This window comes from Sturnira hondurensis, unplaced genomic scaffold (genome assembly GCF_014824575.4).
Source record: "Sturnira hondurensis isolate 20B ecotype Veracruz unplaced genomic scaffold, ASM1482457v3 Scaffold0016284, whole genome shotgun sequence".
NCBI classification, from domain to species: Eukaryota; Metazoa; Chordata; class Mammalia; order Chiroptera; family Phyllostomidae; genus Sturnira; species Sturnira hondurensis.
The window spans coordinates 605,473-627,705 of NW_028088915.1; the positions used below are offsets into that span (position 1 = coordinate 605,473).

Sequence of the window (22,233 nt, forward strand, 5' to 3'; positions counted from 1 at the left end):
TCCACTTCATTAATTTCTCAGGCCAATTATTAACTGAAGCAGAGTTGAGTTCAAAATTCCACTTCAGGATTTCATGCCTTCTCCCTCTCGTACTACTGTCAGGGCAAAGGCAGTCTGGGGTTCCTGGAGGGAGAGGCTGGTGGTGGTTACAATTGATCACACTTTGGAGACGCAGGTGGAGGGGAAGTCTCTCTTCTGTTTCTGTCCCAGATGGCTGATGATTCCTGTTCCCAGTCCTGGCAGGTGGCAGCAGGCAGGTCTGTGGATGCCATTCACTTCCTGGCTCAGAGACTCACTAACGTTCTGGGCCTCCACTCCTCTGGGGCCTATGGAAGGCTCTCGGGCTCCTTGCTCAGTGATGCCCTGGAAAATGTGCCTGCCCACGCCCTAAGCTAACCTCTCTTCTCCACACGGACACACAGGGCATTTAGGTCCCGTTCAGGCCAGAAGAAAGCTCAGAGGCCTCTCTGGAAGCTCTTTCCTGCCTTTCCCACTTCTAGTGGCACAGGGTTGGTATTCCTAGCTGTGCTCTCTAAATAGCCAGATGCCCCTAGCACCCTCCCCCAATCCTTTTAACAGCTTCACTGAGATATTTTGGACATAAAAATTATATATCCTAAAGATATACAATTTGATGTTTTGATACACGTATGCATTGTGAAAAGATCACCACAATCAAGCTAATTAACATCTCCATCATTTTACATAGTTGCCTAGGTTCCTAGTCCTCTCAGTTTAATGGGGTACTGTGTATCAGAACCTCCCCTTCCTCCACAGACCCCAGAGCAGGGGGAAAGTGGAGCCATTAAGCATAGACATCACTATCTTCTTTCTGCTTTTCCTTCACAGCTTGGGTAGTGAGAGTGGTATGGGCAAGGAAACCAGTTCTCCTGGTTGTCCCATATTTCCCCACCTTTTCTGTCCACACCCAGTGCAGTGTTCTTTGAACCTAGTAGATAAGCATCTGGCGACTTTTTTTTTATGGGTCTAAGAGTAGGTGGTTGCAGGGGTGCGGAACATAATGTGATGCTTTAATTTCTACCTCTGCCAAAATGCAATGCTTGGTATGTCAGCCTATCCCACCAGCTATGGAGCCTTCTGTTTGCAGGTTTTCCCTTGGGAGTGGTATTACATACTCGTAAAATGAATACATGGATGTAGTCCCTCCTCAGAAGTGGCACCAAGCAGGATCTGGTAGCACCTGGGCAACAGTGGCCTGTGCAGCTGCCTGTCACCCTTCGGAACCTGCCCAAGCACAGAACACGGGAGGTGATCCTGCTGTAGGATGTGCTGGTTGTCCATCATGAGCAAGGCTGCTTCTTCACAGTTCTCAGGCATTTCTGAGATGGCCCGTGAATCTTCTGGGCCTCTCTGGCCATGGCAGCCTTGGCTGAACCTGGCCCTAGCATGACGGAGTTTCCAGACTGGGGCTACTTGGACATGTGCTCCACACTCTGGCACTACGGCTTGCTGGTCGTCTGTGGCACCACGTGTACCCTTGTGCTTGTGATGATCTCCTCCCTCTTCCCTATGCATTCAGTGATGCTATAGGAGAGCCCAGGCTATAGATGAACAGGTGACCCTAACCACTCATGCTCCCTTTTGCTTGAGTGCCCAGTTCACTGTTCCCTTGAGCCAATGGGGTGAAGTCCCTTCCCTGTTGCCTCTGAAGGTCAAAGGCCAGTACCTCTACTTCTTGGACAAAGCTGGATGTTTCTCAAACATGGGAAACCCTTGGACAACACTGTGGGCGTCTACCATAGCTTGTGTAAAAACAGCCTCGGGACATTCACCCCTCCCAGGGCAGAATAAAAACTGAACTTGAGGGGCAGGGTGACAACCAGAGTCACACAAGTTGGCCCAAGATTCATGAACAAAAAATAAAAGCAGCCATCCCAAGGGCAGATACCTTAAAACAACAATAGCAATGAAACAACAAAACAAAATGAATACGTGGAGTGCTTTAATCCAGAAGCCCTAACAAATGTTGTTTCAACACTGTCTTCCTAATATATAGGGATTGGAAGTTGCACTCACTTGAGTTGGCCAGTTGAATTCACACGTCTCTGGGCATTTCTGATGAACCTACAGGGCAGGATGAAGGAATCAATTTGAAGTTTTGGAAGAGTGAGCCAGGGGGAGAAGAATGGGAAGGAATAGAGAGGACATCCTGGTGTTTGAGACTGCTCCATTGTTCTGGCCTCTTGGCCATATGTGAGAACCCGATAGAAAGAAAAACTGTAGGCATAACCTGAGGATACACATTTCTTGGAGGACTTAGTGACATTCTAGAGCATAAGTAACTTTATTCAGTGCAAATGCAGTCCTGCCAAGTGGATCATGGAGATGCCCAGAAGTATCTGAATGAGTCTGTGTGCGTGTGTGCACGGGTACATGTAGGGCTGAAGTTCTGCAATAGCAGGTGGAGCAAGAATCAAGGAATTATGGGTTACTATCAATGGCGTGACCTCATCTACTAACTGGTAAGACCAGGGAACATTTCAATCAGAGATCAACTCCACCACTGACAAACAAAAAAAAAAGAAACAAATTAAAAACCTGGAAACTCCAGAAACTGGCCAGGAATTTCAGAAGTGATTCTTTTTTTCTTTTCTTTTTTTCACAGAGAGTTTTATTGGGAGGACTTTAGTCCTTTAGGAGTTTAGTTGGCATGCAAAAACTGCCCGTATTTGAAGCATGTGGTTTGATGAGTTTCAGTATGTCTACACCTGTAAAAACCACAATCAAGACAACAGTTCTTTGCAATCCTCACTCCTGCCTCTTCCTGTCCTGTCCCCTGACAATCTGCTTTCTGTCACTGTACATTTGTTTACATTTATATAAAATAAATGGATGCAAACAGTAAGTACTTTTTTCTAGAAAATTTTGATAAAAATTTTCACATAAAAATAACACATAACACAAAATTTACCATTTTAACCATTTTAAGTGTATAATCCATGGCATTAAATGCATTCATATTGTCGTGCAGCCATCACCACCATCCATCTTCATAACTCTTTTCATCTTTGCAAAACTGATACTTTGTGCCTATTAAACAGTAACTCCCCAAACCCCACTTTCTACAGCCCTGGCAACCACTGTTCTACCTCTGTCTTTAAGGTTTTGGCTATTCCAAGTAACTCAGTTAAGTGGAATCAGGCAACATTTGTATTTTTTTGTAATTAGCTCATTTTATTAGTATAATGTCCTTGAGGTGCATCTGTCCTATATCCCATTACAAAATTTCCCTCTTTCTTAAGGCTGCATAATATTCCATTGTATGTATGTATAAACATCTTGTTTATTCATTCACCTGCTGAAGTATGAGTAGCTTCTATGCTTTAGCTATTATGAATAATGCTGCTATATCTGTATACATGGGTATACAGATATCTTTTTGAGATCCTGCTTTCAATTCTTTGGGGTATATATCCACAAGTGGAATTTCTGATTCATATGGTGGCTTTATTTTTAATTTTCTGAGGAGACTATATACTGTTTTCCTCAGCACCACACCATTTCCCATTCCCACCAATGGTGCACGAGAGTTCCAATTTCTCCACATCTTTGCCACCACTTGTTATTTTTTGTTTTGTTTTAGCCATTCTGATGGGTGTGAGGTGCCCATCATTGTAGTGTTGATTTGCATTTCCCTAAGGATTAGTGATATTGAGGATCTTTTCATGTGCTGTTATTTTTATTTAGTCTTTTCCCCTCTGTGTTTTATTTCATATAGTTTTAAATTTTTTCCCCAGATCTTACAGTTGTGTTTTGTTGTCATTGTCGTTATTTTTTTCCCTTTGTGTTTTATTTTACATGGTTTGTATTGCTATGTCTTCAGCAATGTTTTTCTTCCGCAACTAATTTTTTCTTCCGCAATGTTTAGTCTTCTGTTAATTCCATCTGGTATATTTTAAAATCTGAGATAATGTAGTTTCAAATATAAAAGTTTTTTTTATTATTTTAAAAATATTTATTTATTTATCTTTAGAGGGGAAGGGAAGGAGAGAGGAAGAGAAACATCAATGTATGGTTGCTTTTGGTGCATCCCCTGCTGGGAACTGGCCCCTGCCGGGAACTGGCCTGCAACCGGCCTGCAACCCAGGCATGTGCCCTGACTGGGAATCGAACCGCGATTGTCTGGTTCGCAGCCCGCGCTCAATCCACTGAGCTACACCAGTCAGGGCTCAAATATAAAAGTTTTATTTGGGTTTTAAAAAATTGTCTGCTGTGTCTCTGTTAACATGTATGATCTTTCCTCTAGGTTTTTAAACTAATGGAACAGAGTTATTGTTACTGGCTTGTTTGTTTGTTTTGCCTTTGTCTTTTTTCTTAACATTTGTTTTATTGTTGTTCAAGTACAGTTTTCTGTTTTTTCCCCCTATTGTTACTGTTCGAATATGCTTGCCTGCTAGTTCTAACATCTATGTCAGTCTGCTTTGATTTTGATTGATCATCGTATCACTGTGAGTCATGTTTTTCTGCTTATTTGCATCACTGGTAATTCCTGAGTGAGTTGTGAGTTTTACCTTCTTGGTTAATGGATATCTTTTGCATTCCTGTAAAAATTTCTGAGCTTTGTTCTGTGATGTAGTTAAGTGCTTGGATATATATTGATCCTTTGGGGTCTTGCTTTTAAGGTATTAGGCAAGATTAGAGCACCTTTTAATCTAGGGATACTTATTCCCCACTACTGAGTCATGGCCTTTCTCAGTATCCTACCTAATGATCCATGAATTATGGGATTAGAACGTGATTCAGTCTGGATGATGGAAATGGGCATTATTTTCAACTCCATGTAAGCTGAGTGTTGTTGCCTCTAATCCTTCAAGGTGGCTCTTTTCCTGGCCATGAGGAGTTTGTGTAAGGTACACATATTTGATGATCAGTAGTCTGGTGAAATTTAGGACACTAAAGCAGTCTTTCCATAATCTGCAGGGCTCTGGATTCTCTCTCAGCGCTGCCCTTTTCTCTCTGTCCTCCTCCCTGTGAACTCTAATGGTCTTGGTCTCTCTGGAAACTCAGCTCCTTCCCCAACTCAGGAAGTCTGCTGGTCTCCACCTGGGCTCCTCCCCCTGGCACCATTCTGGAAAACTCTCTCAAGGTATCAAGCTGGGACTGGCATAGGGCTCAACTTGTTTCTTTCCTGTCTTTCAGGGATCAGATTCATTGCCTCATGCCCAGTATTTTAAAGATTGTTATCTCATATATTTTGTTTATTTTTAGTTGTTTTAGACATTAAGATAAAATTTTCTCTATTATTCCATCTTGGCTAGAAATGGAAGGCCAAACAGAACTTTTATTTTTAATACAATGTTTAAGAGCTGAGGAACAAAATGGAAATAACTCAGAGATTTGTACTGCAGGAAGCAACGTCTAGAGGAACAAAAAGAAGGAGGTTATGTTATATGAATCTAGGAGTACTTAGGGCTAATACTGGTGGACACTGTTGCTACTATTGAAATCAGTGCTGCTGTAACTTCAAAAATTTTCAGAGTCTCTAACTCCCAGAAGCTGGTGATGGTGGTCAACCACTTCTCTCCTTGCTGGACCTGCCACAGGCTGCTGGGGTCTGGAACCATCTCTTGCTGAGAGAGGTGTCCCATTGCTTCAGCACTTCTGCTGTTGCATCTTTTACTCCATTGCTGATTAATGGTACTATTTTCACAATTAATCACTTTGCTCTAAAGCATTTATTCCACCTGAAATGCTGACGATTTCAAACACTTAGTATTCTCTCTTAGTGGGTCCTATTTTTTCAAGGTCATCTAAAGAGCTTAAACCAAATTTTCTCTTTTGATCTAATTAGAAATGAAAAATACCTAGCTGCCCGCCTTGCCTGACTGCTCAAAGATAGCTAGCTAGCTATTAGTCTACCTTTTTTTTCAGATATTTTATTCTCTTAGTGTTGTTTCCATAAATTTTGTCATTTAATCCTTGTATAATTTTTTTCTTGTTGGTCTGTTCAGTGTACTACACAATATTTTTCCTTCATAGTTACTTATGGAAACACATCTGCTAGGGATTCCCAAACACCAGGTAGAAGAGGTGGCAGTTGCATATCCTAAACAAATCTGGTACTGGTTGTGTGCATAAATGTTGAACAGATTAATGTAAGAATAAAAACTATCTGGTGATTGGTTTAAAGATAAAATTTCAGAATCTTTCACAGAAAATGTTCTACATACCAAGCACAAAGAATGTAAGAGAAAAGAATTATTAGTGGGCACTAATAAGGACCAGTTCTAAATACATCTGGAACTCTGGGGTAAAGCTCAATATATCTGTACTCTTCTGCCTGATGCCCAACCAATAGATGTTAATCTGTAGGTCTAATGAGGTAAAAGACCCATTCTTTCCTCAAATATTAAGGGACGGTTATTATCTGCATAGCACTAAGGTAAGTAGTGGAATTCTGTTACATACAGCAAGCTCCAAATTGGGGAGGTAGGAAAGAAAAATAAAATATGAAGAGTTTACTCACATGGTACAGCCGTTGTGAAAACTGTATACAGGTTTCTCAAAAATAAAACAAGGGCTATCTTACCATCCAACAATTCCACTTCTTTGTATACACCCAGAGGAAATAAAACTAGTATATCAATAAGATATCCACACTCTCATGTTCACTGCAGCATTATTCATAAGAGTCAAGATATGGAAACAACCTGTGTTCATCAACAGATGAAGAGACAAAGAAAATGTGATACACACACATACACACACAGAATAGAACATTATTCAACCTTAAAAAAGAAAATCCTGAATTTGTGACAACATGGATAAACTGGCAGACAGTATGCTAAATTAAATAAGCCAGACACAGAAAGACAAATACTGTATAACCCCACTAATATGATGAATCTTAAAAGGTCAAATTTATAGAATTAGAGAGTAGAATGGTAGTTACCAGGAGCAGAGGTGGAGGTGGAGTGAATGGGGGATATTGGTCAACGGATACAAAGTTTCAGTTATCCAGGATGAATAAATTCTGGAGAGCCAATGCTTAGCATGGTGATTATAGTTAATACCGCCTTGTGTATCTGAAATTTGCTGAGAGAGCAGATCTTAATTGTTCTCACATATACACAAAAAGGTAACTATAAGAGGTGTTGGATATGCTAATAAGCTTGATTGTGGTGATCATTTCATAATGCTTATATACATCAAACATCACTTTGCACACCTGAAATATATGGGGAAGGGGAAGTGAACTGACAATAATTGTCAACTAAGTGAAAATGAATGCTGAGTTGAAAGGATGCGACTGTGATTGGCACATGGCAGGGCTCAGGTGGGGGAACTTGCAATGGCTCTGGTTGATGGACAGAAGTGAGATAAGGGGAGTAGCACTGGTGTTTAGAGGACAGCATGTAATACAGCATCCCGGTCAGAGTGGAGGGTAGAAATGTTTAAATTGACAGACTGAGATTATGTACTTGATCTTGCAGCTGGTGGAGTCTTTGAACCTGCTGAGCAAGAGATCGTTGGAGGGGAGGAAAGAATCATTGATGTAGTATCACGGAGCATAAGGAGGATTGGACACAGATCATATATTCTGCTAGTGCTCTCTGGACCAGCACAGAGCTGTGCCCCAGACCATGCACACACGTATGTAAGAAGAGGAGAAAATTTTCTAAGTCCATTTCAGGTCTTTTACTTCCTCATTCTCCATCTCCAATTTCTATAGTCTGCTGGTGCATGCTTTTAATATCAAGGTCCAAGTGCTTCTGAGTCTTCACCCTCCCCTCTTCCACCCGACCCAACACTCCCATCCCAATTTCATTCTAGTCCATAATACTGCTTCTCAGATACTGAATTCAGGTTTTGCTTGGACAGCCTAGCACACTGTCAGTGGAAGAACACCAAAGAAGTTTTTCTACACCCTTAAAAATTCCCATATTCCACTCCTAACAAATTTTTTGTCCACATTTTTTTTCTATTCTCATGACTAAGCTTTGACCTAGTTCTTTCTAAGCTTTGTGATAGTATGATTGTTGTGAAAATTTAGAATGATACTTCCTTATGGGCGATAAAGAAAAGTATGTTTACTTATCCCTATATCCATTCTCCCTTCTTTTGGTGACAACCTACTTTCCATTTATTTTTTATAATTATCCCTACCCCAAGTAGCCAATGAGGGAAGTTGATTCCCCTCTTAATTTTAAGGGTGAGATATGCGGGTCAACCCCAAGGAAATGTGCCATTTTATATGCTTTTGCTACAGTGCAGAGTAGACACGAGGCCTAATTCGAGCCAAAAAGAGTGAAGAACACTTTTCCTGGGACCTCCTTAGGAAAGAAGCTCTTTTTACTTCTAGATATGGTGATCTGATAAAAATTCTGGAATATTTACAGCTTATTTGAAACCATGAAATTAATCTCATTGTTGGATAAATGACATCACTGGAAAAAGAGGAGAGAAAGGAAAAATCCCCCAAAACTATGTTCTTGATAAAATTGTTGAGCTATGAAGGAAACCAATTCTTATCTTTTGACCACACAAATTTCTTTTGGTCCCTAGTCCCAAAGCAGCGGTAGAACTACAAAGGCACATTTCTCAATATTGTAGAAGAAGAAGACATTTTTCAAAGGAGGAGTGGAAATAACAGGGATTGCCTTTGAAAATCTCAGCAGCTCCTTCGTTCTGATTCCTGACTTAGCCAAAAAGCACCATCTGTTAGCAACATTGGTTGTGAGCCAATATTTTTTGAAAGCCTTCAGGGACATTGTAAATTAACTGTAGTCATTCTCCAAAGATGAGTAAGGGAGCAATTAAATTACTACAAAGAATTAACACTGTTTTCTCTAATACATTTATTTACCTCCTAGAGGAAAAAATTTTAAGGTAGTATTTATGGAAATGAAAACATGCATTTACTTGAAGGTCTGTTTGAAGGGTAAAATCTATTCTTGTCCCACTTTCTATTGAAAATATTTTAATTCTAATATTACAGTATAAGCCAAATTGGGGGGAGGGGCATGCACATGCAAAATATTAGTAGAGATGGATTATTGTTATAGGATGCTGGAATAGCTGCTCTAAGAAGGGCAAAAACCACAGTGGCCTGAATGGGAGGGTATTTCTGTCTCAGGTACAGTACAAATGTAAACAATCCTGGTGTGGCACCTCCACGGTGTCAGATATCCAGGCTCCTTTGGTTTTGTTTCCTAGTCATACTTAAGATTCAGTTTCTATCCCATTGGTAGTTCTGACTCTCACCACCAAGACCACCCGCCAGTCAGTGGAACAGACAAAGAAGGAGAAAGGCATACCTTTTCTCTTCAAAGACGTATCCTGAGAATGTCACACTTCTGCTTGTGTCTCAATGGTCAGAATTTAGTCACATGACCAGACTTAGCTCCAAGGGAGGCTAGCAAATATTATCCTTAGCTGGGAGAGGGATGTGTTCCACTGCATCCTGGGGCTTTATTTACCAATGGAAGAACAGATTAAGGGGGACATAACAATATGTGTCAGAATGATTTATTTCCCATAGTTGTTTGAAATCCCTAGTCCAATAATTCCAGCATCTCTGCCATAGCTTAGTTTGGTTCTGATGCTGGCTTTGTCACTTCAAACTTTGTTTTTGCCTTTAGTATATCTTGTAATTTTTTGTTGAATGCTGGACAGGATGTAGTAGGTAAAAAAACTGAGGTAAGTAGGCCTTTGGTGTGAGCTTTATGTTCATCTGGCTAGGAGTTATCACGTGTGTACTCTTTGCTGTTACTGTGGTGCTAAAGACAAAATTTTCTCTAGTATCATTGTCTCCCCTATTGCCTCTGAGTTTCCCTAGAGACTTCTTATATAGAGTTTGAGACCTGCCGTTCTTCTGGCTGCCTTTCCCTATCACCATGAGAAGTGCTATTTTCATGATGCTAAGGTATGAGGGAGGGAATTGTTCCATGTCATAAAATTAGGAATTAGGTTTCAGTCTTTTAGTGAGATTGTTATGTTTATCATTCCAGAAAAACAGGTATACCCATTAAGTAATCACTCTCTTCAAGCTCTGGTAAGTGCTAATTTACTTTCTATCTCTATGGAGTTGCCTATTCTGCATATACCATATGAAAGGAATGCGTGACCTTCTGTATCTGGCTCTTTCACTTAGCATGTTTTTGAGGCTTATCTACATTGCAGCATGTATCAGTACTTCATTCCTTCTTGTGGCTGAATATTGTTGCAGTGCATGGATATACAACAATTTCCTTATCCATGCATCCATTGACGGGAATTTGGGTTGTTTTTACTTCTTGGCTATTTGGCTTTAATGTTCTTATAAATAGTCATGTGTAAGTTTCAGTATGGACATAGGTTTTCATCTCTCTTGAGTATATACTTAGGAGTAAAACTGCTAACATGTAGTAATTTAATGTTTAACTTTTTGAGGAACCGCCAACCTACTGTTTTTCACAGTAGCTACATCATTTACATTCCCACCAGCAATGAGCAATGTATGAAGGTTCCTATTTCTCCATATCCTATTCAACATTTCTCCCTCTTCCTTCCCTCCTTCCTTCCTTCTTTCCTTCCTTTCTTTTCTCCTTCTCCTCCTTCTTCTTCAAGTCATCTCATTGTGGTTTTGATTTGCATTTCTAAAATGACTAATGATAATGTGCTTGTTAGCTATTTTTCAGGACCTCTGTACGTTATTAAAAGTATTGAGAATTCAAAGGAACTTTTGTTTATGTAGTTATATCTAGTAATATATTTATACAATAAAATCAGGAAATTTTTAAAATATTGTTTATTAATTTCTTTACAAACTATAGTAATAAACTCACTGTATGTTGACATCAAAGTGACTACATTATCACATATGTAGCTTCTTGAAAACACCACCCTACACTTGTAAGACAATGAGAATAAAAAAGGGAAATAAACATCCTATTTATTATGAAAAAAATTGATCTCATAGTCCCTCCTCTCCCAAATGGGTTAATGAAACTTCAACTCAATTTTATTCAAGTAAGATAAGTAAGATTTAGAAAATTTGGGGGGGGTCTGAGAGTCCTCTCGACTCTAACCTCAAAACATAAATTTGGGATGGTTGTGGCAGGGGAGGAATATTGACAGTGGAATCTGTATGGTACTTGGTGGGTCACAGAAGGGACAGAAAATGGTTCTTTAATCCTGATGTGGACCTGCTGACACCTGCCCATTTTTTAAATAACACTTTCCTGCCCTTCCAGAAATGAAAAATGGCTACTGGTTTAAACTTCTCATTAATTGCCTTAGTCACGTGATTTTGTCCAAGTGGGACATCTGAAGTTAACCAGTTTTAGCACTGAACTCTTATGTAAAAGTCTGTACAAGAAATTTCACTGAAATCCCAGCACCTGGAGCTGATTTTTAAAAATAGGCATTGAAGATCAGTGGACATGGAGAAGTATAACCCAGTGGTTCTCAGAGTATAGTAGATGGATCAGAATCATCTACTATAATCATCCAGCCTCACCTGGAATTTGATAAAAATGTAAATTTGGGGGCCCAGACCAGACCTGTTGATTCTGAAACTTATCTGATTCTGATTCAGATATTTATTTATTTATTTACTTTTAGAAAGAGGGCAAGGGAAGGAAAAAGAGGGGAATAGAAACATCAATGTGAGAGAGAAATATCAATCCTCTCATAAGGTTGCCTCTCATATGCAACCTGGCCAGGAACGGAACAGGCAACCTAATCATGAGCCCTGACAGGGAATTGAACCTTTCAAATTGTGGGATGAAGCTCAGCCAGCTAAGTTGCACTGTTTTGGGCAACCATTTGTGCTTTAATGAGGACTCCAGGAGATTCTGATTTGCTAACAGTTTGAGGACCACTGGTATGTCCTTTTTCATAGTCACATCTGGTCAGTATGATCTTCCTTTGCCCCCCTCAATTCCTTCTTCTTTCTTTCCTTCTTTCTATAAGCATTGAATGTATTTGATCTCTTATTGGTGTTTCTATGACAATTATCTGGAAATTTACACATTTCCACATCATATATCTGTCTATAAACATCAAATTATTGCAGGACTAATTCAGAGTGTCATTTATAGCAGCCCCAAAGAAACTAACTCTTAAAGAAACTGATTAGTAATGAATAATTGAAGTTTTTTAATAGGTATAATTCATTATCTGGGACCTACCATTTTTCGCCATGCATAATGCACACCCACTTTTTTGGCCCAAACTTTCAGGGGAAAAAATCTTTCATTTAGCCCTGGCTGGTGTAGCTCAGTGGATTGAGCATGGGCCTGCGAACCAAAGGATTCGATTCCCAGTCAGGGCACATACCTGTTGCAGGCCTGGGTTGCAGGCCAGTTCCCAGAAGGGGATGCATGAGAGGCAACCATAAATTGATATTTCTCTCCCTCTCTCCTTCCCTTTCTCTCTAAAGATAAATAAATAAAAAAATGTTTAATCTTTTAACTTTTAAATTCAATTTTTTACTTATATCTAAAATCTATTATGGTATCCAGGGTATTATTTTGCATATGGACATTGTTATTGCTTTTTAGAGTTATACTTTTAATGCATAAGCATAAATAAAAGAATTTAAAATGTTTCTATAGATATGAAATTAGTGCCACCCATGTATAATGTGTATCCTTATTTTTCCCTCAAAAATTTGAGCAAAAAAGTGCACATTATAGATGGCAAAATATGGTAGTTCATCCTTCTTTTCCTGACGTGAAATCCACTAAAATTCTTTCAAATATTGAAGCTCTATAATTCCAAGGCTTGATTGCTTTGTTTTGGTATTACCTAAATACAATTCTGCCATGACCTCTGTTCTTTTGAAATTCCAAACCGAAGGTTTGTGGAGGGGGTGCTAATTTAGAGGATTGACCTGAGAACAAAAGGATGCAGTCAAGTTACCAGTCCAGAGCTCTTTGAGGGTAGTCACTAAGAAATATGAGCAGGAGAATGGGCTCGTCACCTGGAGGCTGGGGAAGGATCTATGTGGATCAAGGGACAAGGTCTTATTACATATGCCAGAGAGTTTGTGTGTGTCTTTTCAATTAGAGCTGGGGTTTTCCTTGGGATATCTAAACTGGGAAGTTGAGATAAAATGAACATTAAGCCATTTTCTTTATACTATATAGGGTGTGGAAGGAGTTCCTTGCTTATCAAGCTTCACATACACATAAAAATAAGAGTGAAAGTTCTGTTTGTTCTACTCTGTTCCTCCAGTGATCTTGGAAGTGCTACTTAGAAGCATGTTGAGCTCACTCATTGATACTCCAGAGCTGGCTTCATGATGGGGTTGCAGCCGCCAGTTGTTCCGTGATGTGTCTTCAGAGCCTTCCAAAACCCAAGGGATCATAGGAGATGCAGCTTGGGAGAATGTTTAATTTCTTTGATTTTGCTTGTGCTTCATCACTTCTGTGGGCTGTTCTTGGCTATAGGCTGTACAACTCTGACTCTCTAGATTGTTCTTCTATTCTTCCTCCTGCAGTGATATAACTAAGTCTTAGTCATCAGTGTAATTCTGCACCAAGAAAAATGTGGTTCCACCTTAAACTGATGTGGGTGGAACATTCAACTAAGCTCACATTGACCCACTAACTATAAATTCCACTCCAGGATATTAGTACCCTCCATTCGCTGACATCTGACCTCAAGACTCCTTCATCTCACCAAGACTGCCCTGTGGTTCTTACAGAATGAAAATTCAATCACTGCGCAGTGAGTCAATCTGAGAAAGAGCCTGAGAAAGCCCTTCCATTTTCCTGCCAGTTCTAGGATTAGACAGTTAAGGTGTGGAGGCTGAGCATGTCCCAGCTTTGCTTGGGGGGTTAACCTCCAAGAGGTGTATACTACTGTAGATCCTCACTTTACATTCCATCCCACTGTGTAGTGACTACTGGGTCCAACTGCCACACTCTAAAACTGGGACTTATCTTGAGTCTCCCTCTTCCTTAACCCTCACTTCCAATCATCTATCTTGACTTCCTTTATGGTTTTTTTTATTCTTTCACTCCTTTTTAACTTGTGCCTGCTGACCTAGTTCATGCTGTCATCCTCTCCTCTGTGGATTTACTCNGAGAAAGCCCTTCCATTTTCCTGCCAGTTCTAGGATTAGACAGTTAAGGTGTGGAGGCTGAGCATGTCCCAGCTTTGCTTGGGGGGTTAACCTCCAAGAGGTATACTACTGTAGATCCTCACTTTACATTCCATCCCACTGTGTAGTGACTACTGGGTCCAACTGCCACTAAAACTGGGACTTATCTTGAGTCTTCCCTCTTCCTTAACCCTCACTTCCAATCATCTATCTTGACTTCCTTTATGTTTTTTTTTATTCTTTCACTCCTTTTTAACTTGTGCCTGCTGACCTAGTTCATGCTGTCATCCTCTCCTCTGTGGATTTACTCCATCATGACATAATCAAACTGCCACTACTGTTATCCACCTTCAATCCAGCCTCTGCTGTAGCCAGACCATTCAAGGGGCCGATGTTAATTTGTTCCATAAGTAAAACTTCTGTGGTGCTCTCTGTTGCCCTCTGGATAGGCTCGACGCCCCTCAGTCTGGCCCGATCTTCCATGACTCGGTCACTGCCTATCCCCAGGGCATCACTGTCGCCACTGCCCCATGTACTTTGTGTTCAGAACTCTGTGGCTCCCCCCAAACATTACTGGTTCCTTCGCACCACTTTCTCTCTCCCATGCTCCCTCTGTCCAGCAGCTATCTCCTGCCTTTTAAAATCTGGCTTCAGGCATCTTAGGCACCTTCAACTCTAAAACCCTTCTTGGCTCCCCCGTGTGGGGTTAAGTGTCCTTTTCCTTTGATCCTGTACATGCCTCAATCTTAGGCTTTCACAAATTTATTTAAAGTTTCTATTTTTTTCCCTTCTCCTCCACTAGTCTGTAAGCTCCTGAGAGGAGGGGTCATTTGTATTTATCTTCGTGGTCTTGACAAGTGACTGGCACATGTTAGATATTCTTAAATATATATATATATATTTACAGGGGTGAGCAAAAGTAGGTTTACAGTTGTGAGTACACAAAACACAGAGTTTATTCTTCTATTATTATTTTTATTATCGTATAATTTATTTGCATTATTTGTCTTATTATTATTGTTATCATTTTGTATCCTTAGTTATGATTTATCTTTGAGGTAATGATAGCTGGTGATTTAACCTACTTTTGCCAATCCCTATATATTTTTATGAAATTTATTGGGGTTACATGGGTTAAAAAATTCAGATATTCATCTAATTGTTTTTTTGAGATATAATTGACATATAATATTGTCTGAGTTCAAGGTATAAACATGTTAATTTGATACATTTATATATTGCAACATGACTGCCAACATCACGTCAGCTAACACCTCCACTGTGTCACATAATAATCATTTTTTTTGTGGTGAGAACAGGTAAGATCTAGTCTTTTAGAAACTTGAAGTATATAACACAGTATTGTTGACTATAACCACAATGTTGCTCATTATACCCCCCGAACTTATTCATCTACTAACTGGAAGTTTATGTCTTTTACCAACATCTACATAGCGGATACTCTGTAAAATTTTTTAACTATATGGAGTGCAATAGTTTTGGAAAAGGAATAATAATAGCAATGAGCTATGCTAAGTGATTTTCATGAACTAAAAATGCTTAGTTTCCAGCCAGCACTGTGCTATAAGAACTCTGTGATGACAGAAATATTTGGCATCTGTGTTGTTCAGTAAGGTAGCCACCAGTGGCTTTTGAACACTGGAAGAGAGGCTAGTGCAACTAAGGAGCTGAATTTTTAATTATATCTTATTATCTAAGTTTAAACTTAAATAGTCACATGTGACTAGAGGCTTCTGGTATTGGATAGTACAGTTCTTACTCTCCCCAATTTTTATTTATCCCAATTGGATACTTCTGCCTTGTCCAGAACTCCCATGGGGGCTGAGTGTTTAACAACCAGCTCTCTGAAAAAGTTTGCCTATTTCTATGGTGTAAATACTCCCACATCACCTAGTTTCAATAAGACATCACTGAACGCAGAGTTGGAAAGAGATGTGCAGTAGCAAGCCATTATACAGCATTTTCTTAACACAGATGTGATAGATGCATACAACCCTCAGAACAAAGAAAGCAGTGGAATGCAGTAAAATAATTGGAAATGTGATTACTTTTGAGTATTTAATTTTGTATTTAATGTAATTTATTTAATTATATGCTTATATACTTTAATTTTTCATAATGACTATGCTAAAACAGTTTGAAAACTTTCTGAACATTTAACTTTAGCTCTCAGAAGCCAGTATAAGCCAGCTCTGACTCATCACTAGCCCCTATTAAGTGCTAAAATAAACAAATAAATAAATACATTGTAGGATTCTGTTTGGCCATAAGAGGGCACTATCAGCTGAAATTTGATTTTAGGAAGAATTCGGACTAGGCTTGGACACACTAGGTCTGCGTCTCCTGGAATATTGTCAGTCTGGAAGAGCTTGTGGGAATTCAATTTTAGGTTGTTCTTTATTTCACAACATAAATTCCAAAACCTTTACCACTCCCGAATACCTTCATCTGGTTGTGTCTGAAGGCTTTCGGTCTTTAAATTACTGAAATAAAAAGATGCTTGAGATGTATTGTCTTGTCATTGAAGGAAGGAGAGGACCTAATAAATATCTTCTCAGAGTCTTTCTGGGGAGTTTATGTTAGGGTTGGCCAGAGTGCCTTCTGGTGTGTGGGTAGGGATTCCCCAGATCATTGAAAGAGTGACACACTAGGTCTCTGTAGTCTGCTCTCTAAAGGGAGGGAGAAGCAAGCTCTCTCTCTCTCTCTCTCTCTCCCTCTCTCTCTCTCTCTCTCTGAAAGAGAAATGACTTCACTCTCTTCTGGTTCGAAGGCCCACACTCAATCCACTGAGCTACACCAGCCAGGGCAATGACTGCACTCTCTTGATTCTTAACATTGTTAGTCTCGTGCAATGGATCTCAAAGTTTGATTCTATAACAGAAGTATCAGGATGATGTGGGAATTTGTTAGGAATGTACATTTTCAGGTCCTATCCCAGACCTTATGAATCAGAAACTCTGGGGGTGCGGCTACACAGCAGTTTGAATTAGCCCACCAGGAGATGCTGGTGCCCACTCAAGTTTGAGAGCCACTGGCTTAGTGCAGAATGATCAAAATTGGATGCGTATGTATTTGATGCCTCTGAGAAGATCTTAAAAAGCACTTATTATATGATTCCACTTATATGAAATGTCCAGAACAGGTAAATCCACAGAGATGGAAAGTAGATCAGTGGTTGCCAGGGAATGGGGAAAATGGGGAAGTGGGAAGTTCAGGTTTGCATTTGGGGGTGATGGAATCACTCTAATGTATAATTAGATAGTGGTGGTATATATGCAATATTGCTAAAAACCACTGACTTATGCACTTGAAACTGGTTAAAATAATTAATTTCATCTCAATGAAAAAGAAGAAAGTACTATGTCTGAGGCCCACCCCCAGAAATTCTGGTTGGGGCCCGAGCATTGGTATTTTAAAAACTTCCTCCTGGTTGTTCCAATCTGTAGTCAGGAGAATCCAAGTTAAAGCAAATAAGGCCACACATGGGTCATGTTCCCAGTCAAGGGGGCTCTGGCATAGTGTCTGCTGGAGATGGGATGGGGAGCACAGGGGAGAAGCTCAGGGTGGACCTACTTTTCTTCTAGCCAGGCGATGGGGCAGAAGGGTCAACGGGCTCTTGATTCAGATTGCAGTTTGGGCCTCTGCTGGGCAATCTTGTTTACGTTACTTAATCTGTCTCACATGTAGCCATGAGAAGGTTTCTGAGAAGACAGGTTGTGATAATGCTTATTAGATAAGCATTGAGCTTGGTATACGGCATGGGTGTCAAACTCATTTCCGGGGGCCACATCAGCCTTGCAGTTGCCTTCAAAGAGTGGATTGTAATTTTGGGACTGTATAAATGTAACTACTCCTTAACAGTTAAGCGAGCTTGGCACTGCCACGGGTAGAAACAAGGTGCTGGGCCAGATAAAACAAAGTGGAGGGCTAGATTCAGCTGTGGGCCTTGTGTTTACCACCTGTGGTATACGGTAAGTACTCAACAAATGTTAGTTTTCTTTGCTCTCCCAGTTCCCTGTGGCTTTAACTCTTGTTGATTGACCCTTTGGGAGTGTGTACCTTGGCCGATTCTCCCTCTACTATTCCCCAGACTGCTGGTGGGTAGTAAGACAGTGGGGTGGGCTAGGGGCATGGGTATCGAAGCCCTGGTGCTTTTCCTACTCTGGCTTCACTGATAGCTTGGGCAAGGGCTTCCTTAATTTGGGACTCACCGTCTCTGTTGCCAGGTGAACAGACTCAGAAGGAGGATACTGATCAGCAGGAGAACGCAGACGGCCACTGTTGACAGAGAAGCAGTTCAGCAAAGGTATGCCCTGGGCCAGGTCACAGAGCAAGCTCAGAAAATCCACCCGCCCCCCGCCGAGCAAGGATTTTTTCTGAAGAGGTGAGCCCTGCAGCTTCTGATTCCCCCTCCCAGAGTGCAGCTCCCTTCCCGGACAATTTCTTAGGGGGCTCTAGGACTAGGCTGGGACTGGGTGAGACGGCATAGGCTGAGGAGGGCATGGCGCCTTTCCTCAAGAGGCTTTTGGGTGAGATCCAGCTGACAGGCACTCTCTTCAGAAAGGTTCAGAGACCCCCGCCCCAGTTTAAAGCGGCCCTGAGTGAGGCCTGTGACAAGTAAAATAGATATTGGAGTATAAAGATGAATGATAAACACTTCATATTTCCCAACTAGTACTGGAGTGAGCCGCTTATGTATATATGTATCTAGCTAGCTACCTACCTATCTATCTTAAAGCCTGTGTCTCAAGGTCTGTTTTTCTTCTTTTCCCCCTGGCTTTGTTGAGATATAATTGGTATACACATTGTGTAAGCATAAGGGGTTCAGCTTGTTGGTTTGATACACCTACATATTGCCGTGTAATTACCACCATGGCATTATCTAATACCTCCATTACGTCACATAATTACCATTTCTTTTTTGTGGTGAGAACAGGTAAGATCTAGCCTCTTAACTTTCAAATATGCAATACAGTATTGTTAACTGTAACCACCATGCTGTATATTCCACCGCAAGTTACCTTCTAACTGGAAACTCTGCCCTCTGACCACCGTTTCCCTATCTGCCCCAGCCCCTGCTGATCCCGTTCTACTCTGGTTTCTGAGCTCATTTTTTATTTTCTTGCTGCAAGGCATGTTTTTCCCCCTCTCACCAGGAAACAACTATAGTGTTTACAGAATGTTGTTTTTCCTCTGCCTTGTTATTCCGCCTCCCTCTTCCCTTACCTCACTCCTCACATACAGGCACGGGGTATTTTGTCATTTAGAATCCATTCAGGGAGGAACTGATTAGTGCGGGTTTGAAACTTCACTCAGAACTCACTATAACCGATTACTGTGATTTTAAGTTATGTTAATTTCTGGATTAGTCTTTTACTCTTAGAAACATAAAGTGTAAATAGAGGGCCATTTTAAACAACTAACCAATCTATCCACCAAACAACATGCCCCACAGTCTCTGTCTAGGGTACATTTTGTCAGGAACAGAAGTGGCTCCTACCCACCTGCTATCTGATACTCAGTGGTAAATACGAACATCTTTGGGGTTGTAGTCACTTCCGTCTGTTTTTCAAACTCTGTGCAAGATAGAAAAGGGAAAATACTCTGTTTCTGCCATTATCAGACTGTACAGGCTAGAGAGTGCCAGGGCTTCTCCCTGAGCTAGAACTTCTGAAGCTGATGGAAGGGATGTAGAAGACAGGGGGAGGGCATGTGCAAGCATTTCGTTCTTCCCCGCCTTGATACATCACCCTCAGTCTGGTTTCTCCTCTTTCTGACACTCGCTTTCCAGCATTTGAGGGTTGGGAGGTTGGACGCAGATGCCTGATCTTTAAACATCCATGGGGCAGCTCTGACCCATCTGCTGGGGTGGGGGTGGGGCTCCAGGGACACTGTCTTCCCTTTCTCCTGTTATGATTTAATGGCCAAGCTTTTATCTTCACAGGAACAGACTCTCGCCATACCTGTAGTAGTATCTGCCATTATTAAGGGACAGGAAGTTGCACTCTCAAAAGAAGTGTCTGTACTTGCTTGAGGCTCTTCATCACCTGGAGGAGATAGGAAACAATGCTATGTAACTGAATGTGGGGGTACAGGGGAGCCTCACATCCAACCCCACCTGCCCTCCTCAGTGGACTTTGGACATACTAGCTAATGTGTGAATCTCAGTTCTGGGCACGTTATCTGTGCGTGCCACATCACATGACACCCTATCAGAGTCACAGGGAGGTGGAGAAGTGGCCCCTGCCGAGCCCTGTAAGAGGAAATTCTAGTTGTGATTCTGGTTTTCCATAGAACGCTGAGAAGCACTCCTACTCAGCCCTGGTTTCCATCTGTGGCTTGGAGACAGGTCATAATAATACAAACACCATTGAACCATCAAACAAAGTAGAAAGACACAAAAGGACAGCTTTTCTCTGACAGGTCCCCCATTCCTAATGGATATTGTCAGTTACATGGGATACTGCCCAGCTTTGACATCCTTTTACAAAGGAAACGAGGAGCATGCTGTGGCCAGCAGTGTGGCTCACTAAAGACAGGCTATAGGAAAGAAACACAGAATTCCCAAAGCATCCAAGAGGAAGACATGGGACAGGGGAAAGGGTGGTGAGCAAAGAAACTAGTAATCCATAGTGAAATGCAAGTGACTTTGATTGTAGAAATAGCAACACGATTTCAGAATGAAAACAGCAGAAGACCTTAATACAGGTTGGTTGTGTGTACATGTGTGCATGTTTGTACTTGAATAAATCCCTTCTCTGTATATTTGCACTTTTATCAAAGCTCAGTGGGAATGATACAGGGGGAGTTGCATGCCAACAGTGTAGTGCTGTACAAAAAATGGATTTATATTGTATATCAGTAAATTAGAAATCTGTGGGTTACAGACTGGACTTTCCCTTTTGTTTTTTTTTTTAAGATTTTATTTATTTTTAGAGGGGGGAAGGGAAGGAGAAAAAGAAGGAAACAAATATCAATGTGTAGTTGCCTTTCACACGCCTCCTACTGGGGACCTGGCCCACAACCCAGGTATGTGCCCTAACTGGGAATCGAACCAGCGACCATTTGGTTCACAGCTGGCTCTCAACCCACTCAGCCACACCCGCCAGGGCAAGGACTTTCCCTTTTGAATGAGAGGAAGTCTTGGTAGCTTAGAGGAATAAGTGAAATTTCAGAATCAAATAGGAAAGGGGAAGAATTATTGAGTGATCACATTGAGTGATCACACTGAGTGATCTGGGGGCTTTGGGACACTCAATAGGCCTTATCTCCTCTTCTGTCTCCTACTACTTATCCCCACTCAGGGTACAGGGGACCTTCAGTGCTAGAGACCTTAAAGTTTATCTAGTCTTTTTGCTAGAATGAGAAAAAAAAAAAACAGAGACCCATGGAGATTAAGCGGCTTGCCCAAGGTTACATAGGTGGTGGGTCAGGAATTTCACCCTGGTTGGCCTGATGAAAAAACCAAAGTAGTGAACTCAAGAAGGTGCCCTCCATACCTAGGAACTGGTTGTTCTTACCTTCCCTTATGCACTTGAGCTGGGGCTGTGTCCACCTCACCGCCCCACAGATCATTTTGCAGGTGATCTTGGCAGGACCTCTCTGCAGGGCCCTGAATCCCTGAGCGCACTCGTAGTGAATGATCTGCCCCTCCATGAAATGATAAATTCTCTCTGAACTTTCATGTTCCCATGGCGGAGGCTCCCTGCAATGACCTAGAAGGGGGAAAGAAAATTCCAAAGGCAAGTTGAGGAAGCAATATGAGTAAATCCAAGTTTCCCTTTCTTAGAGTCTGGACCTTGGTTCTGATTCTTTTGTTTATTCATTTTATTTCATGTAACCAATATGTATTGAGCATGTCTGTGTGTCAGGAACTTTGCTGAGTACCTTGTGAGAAGACACAAAGATCCGGTCGCTCCTGCAGGAGGGGTCAGTCAATTGGGTAAGAAAGGCACACTCAGCAGGATGTGCCGAGTGTTAGAGTTAAGGAACAGAGGCTCACTATGCAGAGGGATGAGTGATTACTTCTGATCACAGTGAGGGTTTTCATAAGTGGACAGGAGCAGGAAAGCAGGTCCTGCTCTCTCAGCTGAGAGATAAAGGCGGGCTCAAGTCAGTTTGGGTCACTTCTATTGTGGTCTTCACTAAGACCACCCTGG

At 41.1% G+C, this 22,233-nt stretch overlaps 1 protein-coding gene and 1 pseudogene across 3 annotated transcripts in view; one reads left to right on the plus strand and one right to left on the minus strand.

Moving 5' to 3' along the window:
* Nucleotides 1-210: 210 nt before the first annotated feature.
* LOC119000787 (transmembrane protein 223-like) lies at nt 211-1,812 on the plus strand (annotated as a pseudogene).
* Nucleotides 1,813-12,583: 10,771 nt separating this feature from the next.
* IL2RA (interleukin 2 receptor subunit alpha) overlaps nt 12,584-22,233 on the minus strand; it is a 57,223-nt gene continuing 47,573 nt past the window's right edge. For 2 of the 3 annotated variants that reach the window (XM_037065918.1, XM_037065915.1), the window contains exons 4-8: nt 21,595-21,789; nt 20,038-20,121; nt 19,579-19,650; nt 18,286-18,352; nt 12,584-13,441 (exon numbers count right to left, since the gene is read on the minus strand). In XM_037065918.1, coding sequence (XP_036921813.1) covers nt 13,417-13,441; nt 18,286-18,352; nt 19,579-19,650; nt 20,038-20,121; nt 21,595-21,789 — 443 coding nt within the window. In that variant the 3' untranslated portion in view covers nt 12,584-13,416. The remainder of the gene's footprint in view (nt 13,442-18,285; nt 18,353-19,578; nt 19,651-20,037; nt 20,122-21,594; nt 21,790-22,233) is intronic. The other variant, XM_037065917.1, reaches the window with a different exon arrangement.